Genomic DNA, 24,874 nt, shown 5'->3' with positions numbered 1-24,874 from the left:
GACTTCATCTGGCCAAGTCGTGCTCCAAGTCGCGATGCTTGTTCGATACTGGTGCTGTTTGTAATAAACATATTGTTATACCAGCAAGCCAGTGTCACAAAGTTCATTCTCCATCTGCACATCACGGGCTGTTAAGATACGTCAGCCCAAAGCTTTCCTCGGCTTTGCAGGTGTGGAATCTTGATTAATATCCTCTATTATAATCATGCATTTTCCTTAATTAGAATCATGTTTTTCTTATTATGCTCATGTATTTTATGCTCATGTATTCTTCTTTTAACAGTTATATTCATATGTTTTCCATTTTATATGATTTATCAAAGTAACCAGCTAATAGTAAGGCATAAGGCCAGAGATCTGTGCAGATCTCTCTATCTCTGAATAAAGGTGAGACCGAGGTCAGAACTCCCGCTTCTGTAGCTCGAGGCAGGTTCAGCCCGGATGTGATAATTCATCTTCAGCGAGTTGTTTTGCAAAGACCAAGAACCAACTCGAGCCTCATATTGCGGTTGAACGTAAGCAAGGGGGATTTCTGGTAACGTAATGCCAAACGCTTTGTGTTAGATGAATGAGTGTCTTATGATTACACAAATAATCAGTGATGCCGACGTACGCTTTTTAAGAATTGTTGATATGTGCTTTTGATAACCACAAATGTCGTGAGATGAACAGGAATATGTGCAGACGTGCGCTTTTCGTAAGCCACTAGACTGAGGTAATGTCTCGGTTGTTTCCTGAGTACTATATTCACCTGACAGACCCTTTGCTCACCCTTGATTGGGACTCACCCACACATGTCCAATGGACCAAGACATTGCCTAATATTGAGCTGGTGGTCACGAGACCATTGCGTAGCCAAGAATGTGTGACGTTGTTGTGAAGTGTTTAAAAGCAGAGTGTTCTGTATCATTAAATGAGCCTCAAGTATTCATACAAGAAGTGTTCAAATGTCATAAAGGCTGCAGGTATCACAGCCTGTGTGCATAGACCGAAGAACAATACATATATAATAAACATAATAGAAAACAACCCAAACAGAGATAAATCTCGTATGGATCCATACTTTGCAAACTGAATTTCCTAAAGGCCTGAATGAAGAATTACTGTAACAGGTAGCTAAATATTGAATTCTAATTGATTCGTCAGGTGTAGAGAAAAATCTCTCCTCCCTGAAAAAAACAGAGGTTTAAAAATACAAAGGATTGGTTATTCTGGGTGAGAAAACAGAAAACAGATAACAGATTATTTTTTCAAACCTTACATATGAAAAAGTTGTACTTTTAATTGGCAAAAATAAAATAATTATCAAAACATGTTTAATTACTGTATCACAATAAATGATGCATTAATGTGTTGATCACTTTTTTTAACATGGTCTCCCCAGTAAAAATAATAATAATATTCATGATAATAACAGTACTTATAGGAATTTAATATCTGTTCAAAAGCAGCACATTCAATCTTTCATTTCCTTAAACACGTTGTACTGCAGAATTTAAGTTATTTGGTTTTATCATAGTGAATAGAAATCTCATATGTAGGGATATAAATGTTGTTGAGTGGTTTAGTGGTAGGTTTCAACACTTGCAAGGCCTTTCCTTATCACAATCTATTTTGGGGCTGAGCAGGCCGGATGCAGGTGCGACGCACAGCAGGATGAGATTAATTTACACATGAGGGGGTTTCTAATGCTGCTGACATTAATAACAACTTTTATTCACACATGCAGTGTGTTCAACCCAATATGAAACTTAACTCTAAAAGTTTCATAACCTCCTGCGTCTTAACACCCACACAAATGATTTGTGCTCTTACCAAACAGGCTGCAGGAAACTGACTGTTTCCTGATTCTTTGAAGTACAGCTATTTTACTGAATGTTTCAACTTTGCTCCTAAAGCCTGATGGAGTGCATTAATATTTCATGTTTCATGGTATCAGTAAAGTTCATTCTGATCTGAATCTGATATTTTTAAAGATTCTTACCTGATTGATTATTTCACATCAAAAATTTGACATACAATGTTACAATGTTACAATGTCATTTATCAGACGCTTTTATCCAAAGCAACGAACATATGTGATGTGTAGACGCAGAAGAAATATTCGTGACACTAGCTTGCTTGTTTAGTAATACATTTATTAAAAGAAAACAATACCAGTATCGGACAAGCACTGCGGAATGCCTGGAAGACAGCTCTGCAAATCTGCTGACTCCCAGAATGCTGTTGACCAGCACTTTTATAGGTCTGCGAACCAATAACATAGCCTACTAAAAAAGCCCAAACTTATCTTGATCTCTAGTTATCTACTATACCCTCCTGGGCTCTACTAGCCTAAGGGTTACAAAACTTGTCCATGCATGTCACTAAATTGGAAGGGGCTCTCAACCAAATTCCTTGAATGTCTGGGGCAACATAGGTTTCTCTTTGACTTGTTTTACGTCAGTTACTTATTTCCTATCAGATACTTCACTACAAACAAATCCCAGATAAGAAAACTTGAATAAACGTGAATATCAGAATCTTCTAAAAACCTTGTAAGTGGTTCCGATTTTTTTGCTTATTTCAAGGTAAAAGTACCTTGAAATAAGTATTTTTTTCTTGTTTTTGGAGGGGCATTTTTTCCAGTGTGTTGAATTCTTGCTCAGACTCGACAGACTCAGCAGACTCATACAGACGGGCATGAAACTCAGGACTCCATCAGCATTCCAGTCGCTGGGATATTTTCAATAAACAGTAACTATCCATCCATCCATTTTCTTCCACTTATCCGGGGTCGGGTCGCGGGGGTAGCAGTCAAAGCAAATCGACCCAGACATCCCTCTCCCCGGCAACACTTTCCAGCTCCTCCTGGGGAATCCCGAGGCGTTCCCAGACCAGGCGGGAGATATAATCCCTCCACCGCGTTCTGGGTCTACCCCGGGGCCTTCTCCCAGTTGGACGTGCCCTGAACACCTCTAAAGGGAGGCGTCCGGGAGGCATCCTTATCAGATGCCCGAACCACCTCAGCTGACTCCTTTCGACGCGGAGGAGCAGCGGCTATACTCCGAGCTCCCTCCAGATGTCAGAGCTCCTGACCCTATCTCTAAGGCCGAACCCAGACACCCTTCGCAGAAAACTCATTTCAGCCGCTTGTATCCGCGATCTTATCCTTTCGGTCATGACCCACAGCTCATGACCAAAGGTGAGGGTTGGAACGTAGACCGACTGGTAAATTGAAAGCTTTAGCTTCCGGCTCAGCTCCCTCTTCACCACAATGGTCCGATACAACGTCCGCATCACTGCTGATGCTGCACCAATCCGCCTGTGGATCTCACGCTCCATTTTACCCCCACTCGCGAACAAGACCCCGAGATACTTAAACTCCCCCACTTGGAGCAAAGTCTCACTCCCCACCGAGAGAGAGCAATCCACCGTTTTCCGGCAGAGAACCATGGCCTCAGACTTGGAGGTGCTAACTCTCATCCCGGGTCCCTGAAGGCAGGCACAACCACTATAATTAACCTGTTCTCCCCTGTCTGTGAAATGATGATGAATTAAATTCATATGAGGTATTTTCAGTCGAATTTAATCACATCTCATTTAGTCTGAATGTTTTCAGCTTTAAACATCTCACAGAGCTCAAAAGTAAACCTTAACCTGACCTGAACTCTTTACTCACAACCAACACTAAACAGACTGTCTGGCAGAAGGTCTGTTCAGAGGTCAAAGGTCACAAGGGCCAGTAATGGCCACCAAAAGCAGCAAAGGGAGACAGGGGAGTGAGGGCACCAGGACTGTAAATCAGACAAAATGAGGAAGAAATAGAGTGGGAAGTTGAACACCGAGGGAAGTCTGATTCAGCGTGGAGTGATACTAAGGTTTTATTTTATTTTGTTAAAAAAAAGGTTGTCCACCAATTCAGGTTTTGTTTTTCCTGAGGTCATTAAACGTCTCATGTCTGCTTTATTTGACCGCAGTTTCAGCCTCTGCTCCTGTTTTTAGACTTTATGAATCAGATGAAGTGACAGAGCCTTAAAGACACAGGATCTTCTGCACAGGTAATCTTTCTTCTGCAGAAACTGAAACAAAATACTTTTGATTGATTTTGTGGAATAAAGTCTCTAAATCTGATGCAGAGACATTTAAAAACAGCTAAATGCTAACACCTTGTAAGTATTAATATGTATTGAAGAGTTCTCTGTGTATTCTTCCCAAGTCATGCTACATATCTAAGTTAGAGGTTTTCATAATAAATAAAGGACAAACAGATTCATGGACTCCTGATACACGCATCAAGTTAATCAGGCCTGATTCTCCCAGTCCAACCAAAGTCAGCAGAGTCCTCATTTGTGATTGTTCTGAAGGTTTCCTCTGTAGATTTTCCCCAGGTGTGAAGTATGTCAAGAGCGAGTTTGCTTCCCAATGTCTGCTCAAGAGGTCAATCATGACCGTGCTGGTTTGAAATAGTTTCATAGTTCTGGGTGACGTCAAGAGAAATCTGATTCTTCATGTTCACACAAAAACCCTGTTATTGTTCTGACAAACCTTTATTTTTTTTTTACAAAGCATTTCCCCTTATAGTATATCTCTCTCTGTTTGTGAAAAGTTCAAATATACTCTATGTCCAACATTTTAATTCAATCTGTGGAAGTGCACATATTTCATTATTGTTATTGTTGCTCTCCATTAATCAAAATGACCAAATCTGCTGATGGATGTTGTATTTAAACATTAAAGTGTGTTTTTTAAAGCATTACCCAGGGGACCTTTGATTTGTGTACCTCTCTGTCTGAAGAGGGGCCTCAAGACCTCTGAGGAAAGTGAAATTCTTTATGTTTATCCAACACTCAAGCATCTTTTCATATAGTTTAAAGAATCTCTCTAATTTCCTTTAAGAATGAAGAACAAGTTAACAACAGCTGGGGCTGGATTAATCTAATACTGTTTTGTTGACTCGACTCGACTTCTTCGTCTCAAATACTGACCAGCTGCCTGATTTCTCACCTGTGCTGCAGGTGAACTTTTTTTGTTCTTATCAGCTTTAAACTTGAATAACCCCAAACCCTTGAATACAGGATGTATCTGTGACCCAGCATGCAAACTATCCCATTGTTCATGCTTGCTTTACAGTCATAATAAGTCACCAAATATCTCCAACTGTCACTGTTTCCCCCTCTCTCTGTAAACTCATTCTCAATAAAGAGGTTAACTTAACCGAGCCTATGAAGAGAGATTTGAGTCTTTGTTAAGTTTATGTTTAGAGCTGCAGCTTTATTTTTTAACATGTCAAGTGGGATTTTATTTTGTGTGTCTTTTATAGCTCAAACAAAAGACTCTAAAAGATTGAGAGCAACAAGACACAGATACACAGTCTTTGCAAGAACCAGCATCACCTTTAAACCCTCACACACAGAGTTCCCAGTTCACAGATCCGCTGACGTGAGTGAGATGTTTCTTTATTGATGTGATTTAGAGTATTCATGTTGTTGAGGAGAAAAAAACACTCTTCAGCACGCCTCCTGCATTTCTGTGTTACTCCTCTCCTGAGGTGCTCTCTGCCTCATCCTCAGAGTAACACCCAGGAAAAACACTGATGGAAAGGGTGACAGTCTCCTTCCTCAGGGTCAAGACATAAAATAAGTCCTGGCAGGCATGTTGGCCCCTCACAACCAGGACTGATGGAATCCAGCTGTGCCCCCAAAATACACAGAGGCCCTGGATTCCAAATGGTTTAACTGGTTTTGCTGCCTCTAATTCTGTGCAAATGAGCCAAAAGGTCATCTTCTACTTCACAAAGCATGCACAATGGGTTACATGCACCACAAAATGCAGAACAGAAAGCGTTTCAGTGCGCAGATGTTGTTTGCATACATACGAGTCATCGTGTATTTATTTGAGATAAGATCAACTTTTTTCAATGGAAGTCAGCCTCACTACAAAAAAAACATGACAACGCAACAGATAAATGTGCCCAAAATGCAAGCTCACTCAAGAAGGTGTGATAAACGGCAAGGTTTAATCACAGTCCAGATCAGTACACAAGAAATAAGGTGAACAAAATCAAAGGTGAAACACCAGAAAACTCACAAGAAAGCTGGACCAATAAGGAAACACACAACGAATTGGTAACATGAGGGGGAGCACACAGGGCTTAAATACACAGACGACCTGGGGATGATGAGACACAGGTGAGCACAATCATGACAACGGAGCACAGTGCAGGAAAACACAATGAGCAGAACCGCCTGCTACATACTACCTACGAATTTAGCACTGCATACTGCGTTTGAAAGTAGTATGTAGTATGACTGTTTTATTGGCTCTGTTCTGCAGGATGCTGGGTCAGGTGTCCCTGAATTTCCGGTTTCGGAAAGCAGAAGTAAACAACGGCCAAGCTGATAGCGAAACTGCTTCTTTAGTATTTAAAAGGTTAAGAAGTGGTTTATATGGAATTTAATAGAGAATGTTAGCACTTTGCATTGTGGGAAATAGTACGCTAGGGAGACTGGTCCGCTGAACACTGAGAAATGTTCCCGGATCAGTACGACATCTGGGTAGTTTTGGCATACTGCAGATTTTGATCTTGTTCTCATACTACATACTTTTTGACCAAATCAGTACCTACAGAAAACAGCCAGAGACACGGGTTAGTAGAAAAAAACAGGAAATGACAACACAAAAAATGAAAGAACCGAAAGCAGACATAACTCTGGTGACTTGATGGACCGTGTCAAAAAGCCTCATACACAAACACTGAGCTGTTGGAAACAACTCTGTGGTGTTTCTAAAATTAAACTGTGACATTACCGTCCTCTTTTGATGAGAAAGTGGTTTTAGTCCCCTTCATTGGTCACATATGGTCAAAAAGGGAGGACCCCCTGGACTGTCTCTGGTTACAGCCTGTGATCTTGTGAAAGGTTGTCAGGATGCTGGGGGAGGAAGCGAGGACGATGTTTACAGAGGTGTCCTCTCCTGCACTACTTTGTGGAATGTCCATTTGGCTTTTGTTATCTCGAGAGGGCGTGTTTAAAAAAAAAATCCTGTTTCATTCGCTTAGATATCATCAGCTTAATTTGCAATGAATCAGACTTTGAGACTGAGCAGACGACGGGGGCATGTGATGCACAGGTCATGGTGATATTCGAGGCTGCAGTCTATGCCTAGTGAATCCCCCTCTCTCAGGCCTGAGAGACCCTTTGCTCACCCTTGATTGCAACTCATCCACACGTGTTCCCCCCCTCCCTTTCCCCCCTCCCTTTCTTCTCTTTATGTATGAACAACTGTATTAAGATCACACATACACATGTTTCCCCCCTCCCTTTCTCCTCCCTTATGTTTGAAGAACTATAAAGTATTGGGCATCTCTGTCATTTGGCGGAGAACTTCAGATGCTGTTGAGTATGCTGTAACTTCTCTCTCATGCTGCATGAATAAACTTTGTGTGTAAACTTTGATACTGAGTTCGAAGCCTCATTTCTGGTCACTGCTCCGCTGGACGATCGCCTCACGACCAGGGTCACACCACCACACAGCAAAGACTGTACCTTTACGGTTTACATTCTTGGAACCATCCTAAACAGTATAGACTTTCCTTTATATTGTTTCATCACAGATTCTTCACTGAAACTCTGAGGAGAGGAGAGGTCAGATGAGGGAGGGCTGGAGACGGCTCTAACTGATCTGACTGGGGCCACCCTCACACCAACAAAGACATGCAAAAAAGACTGATGAATGGACTGATCATGAGAAATCAAATCTTTCTGTTTGCAAAGAAATAAAGGCCGACTGGCTCTTAGGTTTGTCGGCTCACAGGGGAAAGTGTCCAATTTGTCAGATTCGGTCCTTCACCATGCCCATGTGCTTCAGTGTAGTTCTCTGTATGTCTAAGATGATTGACTGATTGACAGTAGTGTTGGCCCCAATTCTTTTGTTAGCAGCTCGAGAATGAACACTGGAGAATTTGTTCAGGTTTTAGAAAACATTTATTCTGATCACATGTAAAAAAAGTACAGCGCTGGTCTCAAAATGACAGAGCTCCCTCAGGAATTCAGCAAATTGAGCCCAGAGTCCTGGATATGATAATCTTATACACAGTATCATCTTAGGAGGCGTACAGCTGGGTGTCAGTACGCAGCCGTCTCCTATTGGTCCTAATTTCTAACACATACTGTATGTATCAAATGATACATGTCTTCCAGACAAACTATCTATTGTTCACTATTGTTCATTATGAATATGATGTTTATGTGTGTGCGTGTGTGTGTGTGTGTGTGTGTGTGTGTGTGTTTGTATGTGTGTGTGTGTGTGTGTGTGTGTGTGTGTGTGTGTGTGTGGAATCTTGCTTAATTTCCTTATTATGCTCATGTATTTTTCTTGTTATATTCATGTATTCTTTTTGTTATATTCATGTATTTTCCTTGTTATATTCATGTATTTTCCTTGTTATATTCATGTATTTTTTCTTGTTATATTCATGTATTCTCTCTCAACAGTTATATTCATATATTTTCTTTTTTTTATGACTTATCAAGTAACAAGTTAATAGTAGGGTATAAGACCAGAGATCTGTGCAGTTCCTAGAAAAGCAGATTTGACCGAGGTCAGATCTATCCACCTCTGTATCACAAGGTCAGTCAGCCAAGATGTGGTAGTTCATCTTGGCTGAGTTGCTTTGCAAACACAGGAAATGCCAAGCACTTTATGCTGAATGAATAACAACATGTACTGATGTGTGCACATTTAGAGTCTTCTATACGTTGTGGCTTATAGGTCATTAGACTGATGTCTGTCTCTATCAGCTCATGCTTTTAACTTGCGGTTGTACGAAAGCGTAGGGGATTTCTGGCTACCAATGCCAAGCGTTTTATGCTGAATGAAACCACATGTGCTGATGTGTGCACATTTACAGGGTTCCCACGCGTCCTGGAAAACCTGGAAAACAGTTGACCAGTTTTCCAGTACTGGAAAACACCTGGAAAATGGGAGAAAAAGTCAAATGTCCTGGAAAATCACATATAGTCCTGGAAAATTATTCCAACATGGCTGCGTGCGACCTGACCCTATTAACAAAACACATCCCCATTCATTGAAAGTTGAGTGCAGGCTGTGCTGGAAAAGACAGCGACACTGCACAACTTTTTTCACATCTTTTCTCCTTAACTTCATAATCATGCATTCACAGAAAACAGGGGTATATTGTTTAGTTTTATGGTACATTAACCTTGTAGAGTGCTCTTTTGATTCAAAGAGTATTATATTTAAGTTATAGTGTGACCAGTGGAGTCGGGCAGAGAGCTTGGGGGTCTGTGCCTCACAACTTTCTCTGCAGGCTGAGAGCTCAATTACCGTACTCTAGCTCAGTTGTTCTCAAAGTGGGGTCCTGGGACCCCTGGGAGTCCACGAACCATAGCATGGGGGTCAGTGAAATAATTTGAAAACATTTCTAATAAATTATAAAATTGTGCTGTGTCATTACAAAACAGCATACACCATTGTTATGATACCATTTGGTACCCTTCAACTCGAAGGGATATGTGAGTCTTGTTACTGTTAATTTTCTGAATAAATAAATGCTGTCATGTTGAGTCCACAAGGAATGAAACGACCCTCTGTTTTAAAGTATACAATTGGTATTTACTTGTATTCTGGTAGTAAGAATGTGCTTTAGTGATGGGAAGTTCGGATCTTTTCAGAGAGCAGGCTGTTTCGACTCGGCTCCCAAATAAGAGCCGGCTCTTTCGACTCCCAAACGGCTCCTAATTAAGGATCTTTTGTAGTCGTATGTTTTACTCTGCAAAAACTAATGGTTTGTGTTGAAAACCCTTAACATATGGTGTTTTTATGAGAAGACTTATAATTGACCAATTTTGTGAATTTATTCTTTTACAAAACTATTCTTACCCTAACCCTAGGGTTAGGGTTAAGGTTAGGTTTGTGATTAGGGTTTAGGGTTATCGTTGTGATTAGGGTTTAGGGTTAGCGTTGTGATTAGGGTTTAGGGTTAGCGTTAGGATTAGGGTTAGGTTTAGGGTTGTGATAAGGGTTAGGGTTAGGGTTATGATTAGGGTTAGGAATAGGATTAGGGTTAGGGTTAGGGTTAGGGTTAGGGTTAGGGTAAAGATTAGGGTTAGGATTAGGGTTAGGGTTAAGGTAAGGATTAGGATTAGGGTAAGGATTAGGATTAGGGTCAGGGTAAGGATTAGGGTTAGGGTTGCGATTAGGGTTAAGGTTATGATTAGAGTTAGGATTAGGGTTAGGGTTATGGTTAGGGTTAGGATTAGGGTTAGGGTTAGGATTAGGGTTAGGGTTAGGATTAGGATTAGGATTAGGGTTAGGGTTAGGGTTATGATTAGGGTTAGGGTTAGGATTAGGGTTAGGGTTAGGGTTAGGATTAGGGTAAGGGTTAGGATTAGGGTTAGGGTTAGGGTAAGGATTAGGGTTAGGGTTAGAATTAGGGTTAAGGTTAGGATTAGGGTTAGGGTTATGGTTAGGGTTAGGATTATGGTTAGGGTTAGGGTAAGCAAACAGAACCAGTACCAAACTCAAGCAAACCCAACCAGAACCGAACCAGACCCGAACCAGAACCGAACCAGAAACATACCAGAAGCAGAACAGAATCGAACCAGAACCAAACCAGAACCGGACCAGAACCTAACTCAAGCAAACAGCACCAGAACCAAACTCAAGCAAACCCAACCAGAACCGAACCACACCCGAAACAGAACCCAAACAGAACCGTACCAGAACCGTACCAGAACCGTACCAGAACAGAAACAGAACAGAACCAGAACAGAACCAGAACAGAACCGAACCGAACCGAACCAGAACTGAAACGAACCAGAACCGAACCAGAACCAAACTCAAGCAAACAGAACCAGAACCAGAACTGATTTTTTCAGAGTTTACGGTAACTCAAATAAAAAACGTGACAGTTGCTTTGTTTTATATCGACCACTTAGCAGGATGAATATCATGATTAAGCAGGTATATTTTGAGTTTGAGTTGATTTGAGAAACATTTGTGGCCATTTTTGTCATTCAGTTCTATTTAGGTCATTAATGCACTGATCCTCTGATCATTATTATTATTTAATTATTTCAGTAAGGCAGCTTCCAGATTCCTTTGCTGGCTCTTTTGTTCTTTTCTTAGCTCATTTTATATTTTTGAGAAAAGAGAAAGCTGAGATGTTGCCCATCATTGTTACTTGGTTGCACTAATAAAGTGAAGTGCTGTACAGCTGTGGTTGCATTATTCTATTATCGATTTGCTAAAATTTTTAAGTATGCAAGAGATGATTTCATTGATAGCCATAGACTACATGTCTTTCAATGTAGACTTCCACTGAGAGGAACATATTAGACTATTTAGGAACTAAATTAGGAACTAAATTTAGACGGTCATACCAGCTTGATCATCACTGAAAATGTCCTGGAAATGTCCTGGAAAATGATCTCTGGAAAGAGTGGGAACCCTGCATTTAGAGTCTTCTATACATTGTGGCTTATAGGTCATTAGACTGATGTCTGTCTCTGTTGTTTCCGTGTGCTATTGCTCTAATCGACCCCTTTTACCCTTGACTGCAAACCACACACTTCCCTCCTCCCCAGTGCACGGAGAGATGTATAAATAACTTAATGTTTCTCTAATCAGACAGAGAACTTCAGATGCTCCTTGAGTACGCTGTAACTTCTCTCTCGCGCTGCGGGAATTGTGTGTAAACTTTGTCACTGAGTTCGAAGCCTCATTTCCGGTCACTGCTCCGCTGAACGATCGCCTCACGCCGGGCCACGCCACCACACTATCTCTACAGGCTACAAGATAATAACAAATTAGTCAAATTAAGTGAAATTATCACGGTAGAATAATTTAAAACCTGAGTGTTTCTCTGAATATTTAACCCTTTGATGCCGTTCAGGTCTGTGAAGCAGCTAATACTGGAGACCTGGTCATCAGACCGTGAGTCAAACCCTCAGTCACGTTGCATACTGTTGTTATAAGATATCAGACCATGAGCTGAACCCTTATTCATATTGTGGTGGAAGGTTACCACACAGCACTGTTTCCCATCTCTGTTGTTCGTGTGCTAGTGAAAGTTTGGTCTTGGGTACAGCTGAGGGAAAGTATACTGTGTCTCACACTCTCAAGACAGGAGCATCCATACATGGGCCGGATCATTTAACCCCTCCTTTGTTGTTTTTAATATTTTGTATATAATATCAATGCACTTTCTCCATTTTGTTGATTACCTTCTACAGACCAGATGCTCTGTTGACCTTTCTCATGAGAAATAAATCATTGAAAGACAAGCTCTGCTGTTCAAGATGATCTTTATTACAGATATTCACTCTCCAGTGGACCAAGGCATTTGTTAGTTTCCAATACAATATTGTAAACTGTTCTATTCTAATTTGCTGAAGCTTTGAAAGGTCACTTAAGGCTGGGGACACACTGTGTTTTGGCGAGTAAAGACATATGACAGGTTCTAGTAACATGTGCAGGAAATCTGGACTCACGTGTGTTAACTGGGAAGAGAGCCACATGTTTCTGAGGGATTAATAAACAAATGTAACTTAGTCTGAACAGTCTAATATTATGTGTTGTTGTCTTGAAGTGTATAAAAATGAGAATGGTGTATTATTACGTAAGCCTCAGACTTGGAGCTGGACTGTTGAAAGTTTGTTTGTGTCGTTTTTTTCGTGCGTCTGCTACAAAACCAACGTCAGACTGACCCTGAGAATAAATACCAGAGGAGATATTTTCACAGAATGCACTCTGAACAGGAAACAATCAAAAGCTTTGTCTGTCTGACTTTTATCACGTTTGATAAGAAAGGAACAAATGTTTTTAAAAACAGATTTCTTTCTCTTCATTTTCATATAAATCCTGTCCTCCACACCAGATGTCTAACGCAGGAATGGTTGAAAACACCTGCATAAGCATGCAAGGCCAGTAAGTGGTGATAATGTGTACTCAGTCTGTGATGTCAAACACCATAAGAGAACATTGTGAGCATGCTTATTGAGGGCGTTCTTGAGCGAGCAGTAATTGTAAACATGGTTCTTTAAACTGTTTACAGAGTGGTGATATCAGGGTTCCCACTCTTTTCCAGAGATCATTTTCCAGGACATTTCCAGGACATTTCCAGGACATTTTCATTGATGATCAAGCTGGTATGACAGTCTAAATTTAAATCCTAATTTAGTTCCTAAATAGTCTAATATGGAAGTCTACATTGAAAGACATGTAGTCTATGGCTATCAATGAAATCATCTCTTACATACTTAAAAATTATGGCAAATTGATAATAGAATAATGCAACCACAGATGTAAGAGAGTATAATAAGAGACCTCATGTCACAATGGCCTCCCAAAAAATATGATGGATGATGACCTCTGACCTCCCCTACTTCTGCCCTGACCTTTGACCCACGTTTACCGTCCTGACCTTTGATCTCCATATGTTTAACTCATAACCAATGAAGCTCAACATGTTTCTGATTTGTTCCGCACCCTACCCTCCTTAGCTTCCAGTTTGATCCGTACCTCCCTTAACATATATACCATACGCCCCCTAATCAGGTCAAGTATCAGTCACACCATGTGTTTTAGTGATGTGTGTGCAGACCAGGACCTTCTGCACATACAACAACAACAAGCCCTGGTTCACACCTCAACTGAGGAAGCTGCGTCAGGCCAAAGAAGAGGCCTACAGGAGTGGGGACCGGGACCTGTTCAAGCAGGCCAGAAACAAACTGACGAGGGAAATCAAGGTAGCTAAGAGGAGCTACACTGAGAAGTTAAAACAGAGCTTCGTTGCCAACGACCCCTCAGAAGTTTGGGGAGGCCTGCGTGAAGTTACAAGCTACAGGAGACCCTCCCCCCACCCTAAAGGTAACAAAAGACTAGCTGACGACCTGAACAGCTTCTACTGCAGGTTTTCACACCCCACACCCGAACACTCTGATTTACCTGGCGCCCCACAGGGATGTGTTCTCTCCCCACTGCTCTTCTCCCTCTACACCAATGACTGCACCTCAGGAGACCCCTCGGTGAAACTCCTGAATTTCGCAGACAACACCACCGTCATCGGTCTCATCCAGGACGGAGACGAGTCTGCTTACAGACAGGAGGTGGAACAGCTGGCACTCTGGTGTAGTCAGAACCATCTGGAGCTGAACCCGCTCAAGACGGTAGAGATGACAGTGGACTTCAGGAGAAGCCCCCCTCACCATCCTGAACAGCACTGTGTCTACTGTGGACTCTTTCAGGTTCCTGGGATCCACTATTTCCCGGGACCTGAGGTGGACCTCCCACATAGACACTATCAGAAAAAAGGCCCAGCAGAGGATGAATTATTGAGTTATCTGAACGATTAATGTTGTTTTAATTATATGTGGATCAGTTTATTGAGTTCATATCTATGTCCAAATAACAACTTTTGAGTGTACAGAGGTACGCTGCGTACAACGTCACCAGCCTCACCACGTGAGTCTTCACACACTTGAAAAACCACAATGGCTGTGCTTCACAAAGCGCCAGGTAACGAGGAAAGACAATGCGAAACCGCTGTACCGGTACAGGGAAGACGTACAATGATCCAACAAGGGACAGGGTAACAAGAGGAACTAAATACACAGAGTCATCAACACAGGTGTGAACACAGGACACAGGTGAGACTAATGAGGAACTAAATACACAGAGTCATCAACACAGGTGTGAACACAGGACACAGGTGAGACTAATGAGGAACTAAATACACAGAGACATCAACACAGGTGTGAACACAGGACACAGGTGAGACTAATGAGGAACTAAATACACAGAGACATCAACACAGGTGAGGACAGGACATAGGTGAGACTAATGAGGGGAATCACTAAAGGAAGGAAACACACAAGGACATGACTTAAAACTAAACTGGAGACACAAGGATACAGAACTACAAAATAAAACAGGAAACACAAGGATTCAGAACTACAAAATAAAACAGGAAACACAAGAAACAAGTAAGAAAACACATCAAAAGTCATGGATCACTAAACACTCAAGAGAGACAAAGGATAACTGATACAGAATAAACACAAGGAGGAACCAAGGCATGAAACACAAGAATTAAACCAACCAAACCAGGACATGGACTCAGTTTCATCTAGTATGTATGAATTAAACATATAAAAATGTAACTAATACATTAATTTAAAAAAAGAAAGAAAACAATTGAGTAAACTGAAATCGTATTTTATCATTTCTATGAGTTCTACTCAAAAATTGTATTTCCACTACTTAAAAACTCTTATGTAATCAGTAACCACAAACATTTGGAGTCATTTCAACCTGTTCAGGTTTACAGTGTGTGTTTCTTCTTGTCTATGTTGGAGCAGGAAGTGTTTCCCAAGAATTTCTAAGAAGGTCCACCTGTGAAAAAAAAGGATGTGTAATTTCCCTTTCACAGAGTGGGTTGTGATTCCTGAGAGATTCCCAGGGTTTCCACAAGCTAAGAAAGAGAGGAAGAAGAAGAGTGAGCGAGGAAGGCCCTGAAGTAAAAGATGAACATGTGTTGGAGCCTTGATATTTATTGTCTGAGCAGAGGATGTAGGTGTTACATTTGGTGTTAATACTTACCATCAGTCCCTTCTGTGTGCGTGCGTGCATGCGTGCGTGTGTGTGTGTGCTAAATCTGTGATATCAACCAGGATGGTCACATGTCAGAGAAACGTGTGTGGGTGTGTGTGTGTGTGTGTGTGTGACACATGCAGGTGTCCTCCCTGTTCCCTTCTCACAGAGTGGATCTGCAGGAGTCCATGATGTTTACTGAGAGTCCTCAGACATTCAACAATAACAACTGCTGACACTGAAAATGTTGTTTTATGAAAATGTATGTTCATTTTAAGATTAAGTTGGCATGTTTACAGTTGTTGCATCACCTCTTCTTTCAACAACACAGTAAACGGTTGGGAGTTTGAAAGCGATATGTTTTCCGATTTTAGTCTGGGACAGGATTTCAGCTGCTCAAAAGTTTGACTCTGAACACTTTCTGGGGTTGTGTGTATTGTGTGTATTGTGTGCATTGTGTGTATTGTGTGTATTGTGTGTATTGTGCACACAGGAAAGAAATCTAAGCCTTAATATGCACCTTCACTCTGCTGTTTTTCCTTTCCTGTTGTTTTCCTGCTTTTTTTGCAGATTCAGCTGTGTTGTAGAGTGTGTGTTTATATATTTATATGAGGGATGTACATTTTAAATGTGACATATTTGCTCTTTTTCATCAAAATATATTGGTCTAAGAGGTCCCCAAAACACGTCTTTAAATTTTATGCTCAAAAAACACTTTGAAATGTTTTCTGTGTCTGTGCCTTTAAATGAGAATGAGCTCTCTGACCACGCCCCCTCAGGAAGTGGATGTGCCCTCTGCTGTCCAGCACGTTGATCTAATGTTGACGTGTGTCTTGGTACACAGCTATGAACATGTAGCTATGTGGTTATGCTAACTAGAGCTAGCACTTTTCACAGCAGTTTGATGTCCTGTTTTATAATAAAGTCCTTCTGAATGCTTTAAATTGAGTTTATGTTTGAAATATATTTTATTAAAAGGGCTATTTAGATAGTCAACAAAGGAACATAAAGTACCTGACACATAAACCTGGGTAACAATCAGTTTCTGGAGGTTTAAATTGCGGGAGGGTTAATTAAATCTATAACGTGTCATTACATTTTTTTAAATCTATTGAACACATTGAGCTTAAAAATCTGGTATACATCAGGCTGATCTCTACAGAAGAGGATTAGGGCCTTTAAAAATTAAAATTGGGAAGGCTGGCGAGCAATAAAACAATTTTAAGGTGTCCTTTTCTGAGATTAAATTTATAATTCTTAATTAATCTCATAATTTAAAAAAAAAGTACACCTAAAAAAAATAGATATTTTGCTTGCCCACCCTCCACATGTATTCATCCAGTGGCCCTAGTCCTCCTCTGTCGCTCTCTATGATCGGCTGGTGTATTAACGTCCTGGATTGTTTTGTTTAAACCATCTCCTCCTCTGCTGTGTTTCAGGCAGCCTGTGTGACAGCTGGAGCGCTCTCTGCTACACGCTGCCAGTTCTGGACACAGTGCTGGTGAGGAGGAGCAGCAGAGGGAGAGGATTTGGACTTCAGATGCTGGAGGATTTCTGTTCCTCGTTCTCCACAGAGAAGTTTTTAGGAGTCAGCTCTCCGTTATCTCCCAGCATGGTGGCAGGTCAGCAAAGTTTCTCTTCCTTTCTCATCCATTTGTTCCTCCCACTCTCTCCCCCAAAGGGTCTGTTTATCATACAGGTTTTTTTTTTTTCAATCAATCAATCTTTATTTGTATAGCGCCAAATCACAACAAACGTTATCTCAAGAGGCTTTTACAAACAGAGCAGGTCTAGACCACTCTATGTGTCAAATTATGAACAGAGACCCAACACCAAGACAGGATAAGACTCCTTTGATGAAAATAACAAAGTAAATCGCTCGCCTCTCCACCGCTATCTATCGTGACATCATCCTCCAGCTGTAGACTGCCACAACGCGTTCATGTGTTTGGAGGCGTGGCCCTCCCCTCTCCCTACAGGCTGCCCTGAAGGGAGGGGGAGGGCTAACTAGTCAAACTAGGGGTTATTTGGGATTCTGAATTCATTGCAAACATTTATTTTGCACAAAAACACTCTTTGGTGGAAAAACGGCCATTCCCACTTTTACACATATTTTAAAAGTACAGTGCAGTCTGTGCTTAGTTAGAACAAGAATAAAGACTCACCAACATGTGATGTAAGTAATTGATCAAAGAGTAACTAAGTTACTGGCTAAGTTCTTGCATTAGAAATTAAATATTTACCTTAGAAAGTAACTTTAGTGTTCTGTTTTTCTACTTTAATACTCTTACTCTTATTAATCTTCTACTCTTATTACCCTGCCTCTTGCCCAAGCGGCAACCTCTGGTCTCAAACGATGAAGCCCATGTGGAAGTGTTATAAACTGCAATACATCGAGAGTCCGCTTGAGGCTGGCTGCAGAAACACCGGAGACCACATGAATGGGAAAAAGACGATCTTTGCAGCATTAATAAACATGTTTACAGCCTGGTTCAAAAAACGTCTTGGCCATAGGAAGCTAATCTCTCTATCGGCACACACTGTACGGGGGGTGAATTTTTTTCTAACGTGACGGTTCAGAAGATATTAAGATTACCAGTTTTGCCCAAATAAGGACATGACTGATGAAGTATGAATCAGCCTTAAGTTGTTTAATTTGGTACTTGGTAAGATTTAATACTAGTCTCAATGGTGGATAAATTAATTGCTATTTAAGTGTTGTCTAGATTATAACATTTGTTTGGAAATCAAGCAAATTTATTTTTAGCTTTGATCTGTGGGTTCATAACTCTGCCTGACTCATCTGAGTTGCAATGAACACCAAAAGCACCTGAAACCTACAAAACCAGGACATACCACAAATAAATACATAATTACTACTGACTTCAGCTCTATTGTAGTTTTTGTAAATGTTGTGACACAGATTTATATTTGACATCAGGTATGAATTTTCACGACAGAGGATAACTTTATATGCATTTTATATTTTTATTGTTGTGATTTTTGGGAGGAAACCGGAGTTGCCCGGAGTAAACCCAAAGTCATGGCTCAGTTTTAAGTTGGCGCTTCAGAGAGCTGAGAGCCCAACTCATTCAGCTTCCTCAGGTAGAAGCTCTCCCTCTGTTTGCAGTGCTGGCGTAGGGCGTCCTGTTCGGCTCTCAGGAGGGAGACGTGCTGTTGGCTTTGTGTCAGCTTGTCAGAGTAAGACTTGATCTCTGTTTCAAACTTCTGCTTCTGGTTCTCAGCCTGCTGTCGGAAACTAAGTACTTCAGATGTGTACTTGTTATTCAGCTCCTGGTGTTGTGCTTTGTACTCCTCCAGGTATTCTAGGAGTTTGCTGACTTTGTTCCTCTCCTCCAGAATTGCTGCTCTGAAAACCCCCACGCCTGTGGTCTTCAGCTCTTTGAGCTCCTTGTAGTCTTTCTGGGCATCGAGCTGAGTGTTGACTCTCTCCAGCTCTTTCACCATCATCTGCTCTTTTTGGATGGCACTCTTCTGCAGGTCAGCCATCTCCTGCGCCATCTTCTGACATGTGGCATGGTGTTCAGCCTTTAAGGTCATGATGACAGACTGGTCTTGGGACACTTTGTCAGCTTGAGCCTGCCTTTGTTTTTGAAGCTCAAGCTGAAGGGCTTCCACCATTTGCCTGGCACTGATCATGTCGTTTTCATAGCTCTGTTTCACCTCTGCCATTTCCTCACAGAGTGCTTTGTGTTCCACCGTTAAAGCTGTGAGGGCGTCAGAGTGAGTCTGCCTTTGTTCTTGAAGCTCAAGCTGAAGGGCTTCCACCATTTGCCTGGCACTGATCATGTCGTTTTCGTAGCTCTGTTTCACCTCTGCCATTTCCTGAGTGAGTTCTTTGTGTTCCACCGTTAAAGCTGTGAGGGCATCCTTGTCATGAGACATGCTGTCAGAGTGAGTCTGGATCTTCTGAAGCTCACACTGAAGGGTCTCTATCTGCTGCCTGGTACTTTGGATCTCAGCGTGAAGCCCCTTGTTCTCCTCTAACATCTCGTGACAGAGAGTATTATCCAGTGTTAGACATGTTAAGTCAGCATGGTCTTGCACCAGGTCAGAGTGAACCTCCGTCTGTAACTGAATTTCACATTTGAGGGTCTTCATCATCTGCATGGCACTTAGCATGTCATTTTGGTACCTGACACCCATCTCATGGTGAGCAGCTTTGACCTTGTCTAGTTCTTCTTGCAGTGGTTTGTTCTTGTTCACCTCTGCCTGGAGATCTGCTAAGACCTTGTCCAGTTCTTCTTGCAGTAGTTTGTTCTTGTTCACCTCTGCCTGGAGATCTGCTAAGACCTTATTGCTGGTCAAGGGGTCTTCTTGCATTGCTTCAAAGCCATTAGAGGTCTTCTTTATTTTGTCGGTGCTCCCTAAGTGCATGAGAGAATTCTCTCCTGTGTTGTCACACAGGAGTCCCTCCAGATATTTGCACCTGTTGATGAATGTCATTTTGAGTTGTCTCTCTTTCTTCAGTTGTTTCTTGGTGATATCCAAGTCTTTACTCTGGAGCATCCTCCCCATCTTCTCTCTATAGCATTGGTCCTTCTCTCTACTCAGCATCTGATTGAGCTCGTGCACATCTTGTTGGAGTTTGGAGGTGGACAAACCCCAACAACATCTCCTGTGCAATTTGGTGGCTTTTATCATGTTGCTCTGCGCAGCTCCTCCTCTAAAGGACCTCTTGTTCCTGTTGAGGTTTCTTGCGTGCGTTTTCACATACATTTTGTACGGCTCTGTCAGTTTTCTCTCTCAGTCTCTCTTGGAAAGGTTTGAAATGATCCAGTTGTCTGGACGGTTGGCTTCATATATAGAGAAGACCTGTTCTATGAAGTCACAATGACACACTCTCAGCTGAAGGTTCCGTCCATGTGACACTGTGACACTCTGCTTGTTTACATTCAAATCTTATTGTATGATTAAAATGGAGGATAGAGCAATCTGAACATGACCCGAACCAGGATTAAAATGGAGACCCCAATAACTATTTGTTTGTTTTTTGTTTTTTTTTAGAAATTTCACTAGACTTGTTTTTAATATTTGACATAGGTATTAAGTAGTGATGGGTAAATGAAGCTTCATGAACCATTAGTTGTATTTTTTTAATCCTCTAGATGGCGCTCTTGGTTTAAAAATAAAGGCTCAATGAATGGCAATTCAGTGTGCTTTTAACCCTTTGTTGAACAGAGAGCGCCATCTAAAGGAGTCAAAAAATACAAGAAAACGTTCATGAAGCTTCATTTGCCCATCACTAGTATTTACAGTTAAGCCCAAAATGATTCATACCCCTGGCAAATTTTGACATTTGCATGCTGAGATACACTTAAAACAGCTGTCATGGATTATTCTACAAGAGTTGAGATTACATTTTTTAATATGTGTTATTAGAGACCTTTATGAACACATTGGTGAAGACATTTTTTGGTAAGGAATTTATTCCCAGATTTTCACAATTAGCTAGTTACAGCGGCGAGGACACGCTTCTTTTTAACAGGCAGAAACATTTAGCAGAACCAGACTCATGTTAGACAGCCATCTGCCTGGACCGAGTTGGGTCTGGAAAGAGGGATAGTGGAGAATAAGAGAGAGAGGGAGCCGTGATAGTGATGAGACAAGCAGTAGTAGCTGTTGTCGAGTCCAGCACATCCGTATCAGCTGGAGTCTGGAACGTCCACAGCAGGAGGACGTCTACAGCAGCTTAGAGGAACCTACGAGACAAGGGAGCTCAGGGACTCCAGAAAGGTCTATGGTTAGTAACTTTAATGGGACAGGAAGAGTTAAAGTAAGTGATGGGGGGGTTGGGGGGAAGGGGGGGGATAGGATCCCAGTGTGCCAGTGTGTCTGTTCCACCGGCAGTCTAAGCCTATGGCAGCATAACTAAGAGCTGGTCCAAGCCTGATCCAGCTCCAACTATAAGCTTTATCATAAAGGAAAGTTTGAAGCCTACTCTTAAAAGAAGAGAGGGTGTCTGCCTCCTGGACCCTGACTGGTAGATGATTCCAAAGGAGAGGGGCCTGATAACTGAAGGCTCTACCTCCCATACTACTTTTAGAGACTTTAGGTACTACCAGCAGGCCTGCATGTTGGGAGCGTAGTGTTCTAGAGGGGTAATAGGGCATTATGAGCTCTTTAAAGGGGACATATCACGCTTTTTTCATCAATATATATTGGTCTAAGAGGTCCCCAAAACATGTCTTTAAAGTTTATGCTCAAAAAAACACTTTGAAATCAGATTTTGGCATGCCTGAAAAGTCCTCTTCTTCATTCCTCATCAGAACACTCTGTTTTCCCTCTGACCACGCCCCCTCCGGAAGTGGATGTGCCTCGGCTCTCCGGCACGTTGATCTAATGTTTACATGTTGGCTGAATATACAAGGCTGCTCAGAGATCGCGTTACTTCAACCCTCTGAATCTGATCCTGACGGAGAGGCGCCTGTAGCAGGACCTTTCTGAAGGATTGGTCATAGATTTAGTGTTTCTTGTTGTTTTATTTATCAGTATGTAGACGTGTGTCTTGGTACACAGCTACGAACATGTAGCTATGTGGCTATGCTAACTAGCGCTAGCACTTATCCATGATAAATAAACATCATCCACTAGATCTTCAAATCTGCAGACGTGGGGAGTAAAACCGACCTCTACCAGAAAGGCAGCAGGACCTTTTATGAAGGATTGGTCACAGATTTAGTGTTTCTTGTTGTTTTATTTGTCAGTATGTCGACGTGTGTCTTGGTACACAGCTACAGCTACAGCTACAGCTACAGCTACAGCTACAGCTACAGCATATAGCTATGTGGCTATGCTAATTAGCGCTAGCACTTATCCATGATAAATAAAAATCATCCACTAGATCTTCAAATCTGCAGACGTGGGGAGTAAAACCGACCTTTGTGTTTATTAAGACAGCCTACAACTAGCATGCTTCCCTCCTAAGCTCCTTGTTAGCACACATTTGTGCAGGTAATGAAAAACGGGGGAGGGATTCAGTATTATTTTATACAGTCTATGGGCTGAACAAGCTCCGAGCTCTGACTCCGTGACAGACCGGATATTGTTGTGACGTAACAAAAACACGGAAGTCTGAAACGGCTCGTTTCACACACATTTACAGAAAGGTGTAGAAATCAAAACAGGGGCAGAATGGATTTTTTTCATTCTCGGGGGGTTTGTAGACATGCCAGGGACACATATTTCAGGTAAAGAACCATTAAAAAGTCAATTTTGCATGATATGTCACCTTTAAGATACAAAGGTGTCTGATCATTAAGAGCTTTGTAGGTCAGAAGAAGGATTTTGAAGTGAGTTTTTCCATATTTAGATGAGAAATGTCTCTAGTGATGTGTGATTTCCTGCTATTATTACTGGTATTTAACATCCCTGCCTTTTTTAAAGAACTCACATAAGAAGTTCTCACCCACACACACTCATTGACCCTACATCTATGTTACTCAGCAGATCATACACCTCAAAGTTTAACACAGAGAATAGAATCAGTCCAGCTGTTGGATTTGAACCTAAATTCCCAGTTATCTATGATCCCTGCAGAGACTCTGAGGAGTCCTGGCTTTCTGAGAACAGGTTGTTCACCCTCCGCTCCTCCTTCAGTGAGTTAGCTTTAAAGCATTCAGAGAGCTTCTCTGTGTCTCCTGTGTGCTCTCAGTGTGCAGGAGGTTCCTGCTGCAGCACGAGGAACATCAGGAGCGTCTGTATGAAGTGGAGGCTCCAGGGGACTGGACTCAACAAAGGAACATCTGGCTCAACATCCAGCTCGGCCGCTACTCCCTCAGTACGGACACCAGAAGCTTTTATTGGTTTGAAAGAGGTCTCATTGTAAAGGTCACGCTGAAAACAATACTTCTCTGTGATCACAGTGTTATGAGACGTTTAAAGGAGTAGCTCAGTGTTTTTGAAGTGGGGTTGTATGAGTTTTAGACATAGACTGTATAAATATGGCTGTAGTATCCGTGACGTCACCCATCTGTTTCTGAAGCGCTGTTTTGAGGCCAATCGTCGGCGGCAGCCATATTGCTGCTGTCGAGCAATTCTGACGTAAAGAGGCGGAGTTTGAGCCTCCTAGCCAACAGCTACAATGTTCCCGCCTGTCAATCAAATCAGCTGTGCCTCTCATTGGAAGGCTCGTAATCTCAATATCTTCAAAATTGTCGCCATAGAAAAAAAAATTCACCCCCAGTACAGTGTGTGCCGAACGAGAAATGGTTGCCACTTGGTTTTAGATCACTAGTAATTGTAGCAGCCACAACGGATGCTCCTCAGCTGAGCCCCAACAGCACGCAAGCTAGGCTACAGATCACTCTAGATGGAGTCAGTCCTGCCACGTACTTTATCTAATTTTGAAAGACTCAGACCTGAGCACTTATCTCGGTTTAGGTGTTCGCTCTACTGGGATTTTTTTCAGAACTTCACTGTGCCTCCAGAAAGCCTGTTTGTTTTTGCACTATTTGTATATACAGTAGGGGTGAGCCCGACTAAGGATTTGCTTAGTCGAATCTGATTCATCAGATTTTGCCCATAGTCGACGAATAGTCGAATGTTTGTTGTTTTTCCTTATTGACCCAAAGTCTGCATGATGGTGACCGCATGACAATAATACTCATAACCCTTTACAATTAAGAGACTCATAGCTTAAAGTAAAAGGGACAACAGAATATTATAAGTATAAACTTAGATTTTTTTTATCTATATTGAACGTGTGGAATCTCGCTTAATTTCCTTATTATACTCATGTATTTTTCTTGTTATATTCATGTATTCTCTCCTAATAGTTATATTCATATGTTTTCTTTTGTATGACTTATCAAGTCACAAGCTAATAGTAGGGTATAAGACCAGCATCTGTGCAGTTCCTGGAAAACATGTTTGACTGAGGGCAGATCTATTTGCCTCAGTATCACAAGATCAGTCAGCCAGGATGAGGTAGCTCATCTTTGCTGATTTGCTCTGAAAGCACAGGAAATGTAAGCTCGTGCTTTTACGGATGTATGTAAGCTTAGGAGATTTATGGCTACCAATGCCACGTGTTTTATGTTGAATGAATAACCATATGTGTGTACATTTATAGTCTTCTATGCATGGTGACTTATAAGTCACAAGACTGATGTATGCCTCTATTGTTTCCATGTGCTATGCTCTAAATCGACATCCTTCTCCCTTAGTTGCAAACCACATGCTTCCCTCCTCCCCAGGGCACGAAGAGATGTGTAAAGAACTGAATGTTTCCCCCCTCCCTTTCTCCTCCCTTATGTTT

General features: G+C 41.6%; 2 protein-coding genes across 3 annotated transcripts; one reads left to right on the top strand and one right to left on the bottom strand.

The window, feature by feature from the left end:
• Positions 1-13,116: 13,116 nt before the first annotated feature.
• Positions 13,117-23,567, top strand: LOC117813887 (protein FAM169B-like). The gene is made up of 3 exons (XM_034684937.1): positions 13,117-13,151; positions 17,034-17,216; positions 23,270-23,567. The coding sequence occupies exons 2-3, from the start codon at positions 17,135-17,137 to the stop codon at positions 23,503-23,505; spliced, it is 318 nt and encodes a 105-aa protein (XP_034540828.1). The 5' UTR covers positions 13,117-13,151; positions 17,034-17,134; the 3' UTR covers positions 23,506-23,567.
• On the bottom strand, positions 18,559-20,418 carry LOC117813886 (interaptin-like). Of its 2 annotated transcripts, none has more exons than XM_034684935.1 (2): positions 19,846-20,418; positions 18,559-19,782 (listed from the first exon to the last, which is right to left on the bottom strand). In XM_034684935.1, the coding sequence occupies exons 1-2, from the start codon at positions 20,332-20,334 to the stop codon at positions 18,649-18,651; spliced, it is 1,623 nt and encodes a 540-aa protein (XP_034540826.1). In that variant the 5' UTR covers positions 20,335-20,418; the 3' UTR covers positions 18,559-18,648. The 2 variants fall into 2 exon arrangements, with proteins under 2 accessions (XP_034540826.1, XP_034540827.1); XM_034684936.1 differs by having other exon boundaries at positions 18,559-19,198; positions 19,349-20,417.
• Positions 23,568-24,874: the final 1,307 nt, after the last annotated feature.

The sequence above is a fragment of the Notolabrus celidotus genome, chromosome 6, assembly GCF_009762535.1.
Source record: "Notolabrus celidotus isolate fNotCel1 chromosome 6, fNotCel1.pri, whole genome shotgun sequence".
NCBI classification, from domain to species: Eukaryota; Metazoa; Chordata; class Actinopteri; order Labriformes; family Labridae; genus Notolabrus; species Notolabrus celidotus.
This window is presented reverse-complemented; position numbering and strand designations above follow the sequence as displayed.

Bases quoted from the DNA above. Each gene is read 5' to 3' on its own strand.
- LOC117813886 (XM_034684935.1), bottom strand. From the start codon at position 20,334: ATGTATGTGAAAACGCACGCAAGAAACCTCAACAGGAACAAGAGGTCC. The intron at 19,783-19,845 runs GTCTTAGCAGAT...GAACTAGACAAG, and splicing joins TGCAAGAAGAACTGGACAAG to GTCAAAGCTGCTCACCATGA.
- LOC117813887 (XM_034684937.1), top strand. From the start codon at position 17,135: ATGCTGGAGGATTTCTGTTCCTCGTTCTCCACAGAGAAGTTTTTAGGA. The intron at 17,217-23,269 runs GTCAGCAAAGTT...GTGTGCTCTCAG, and splicing joins ATCTCCCAGCATGGTGGCAG to TGTGCAGGAGGTTCCTGCTG.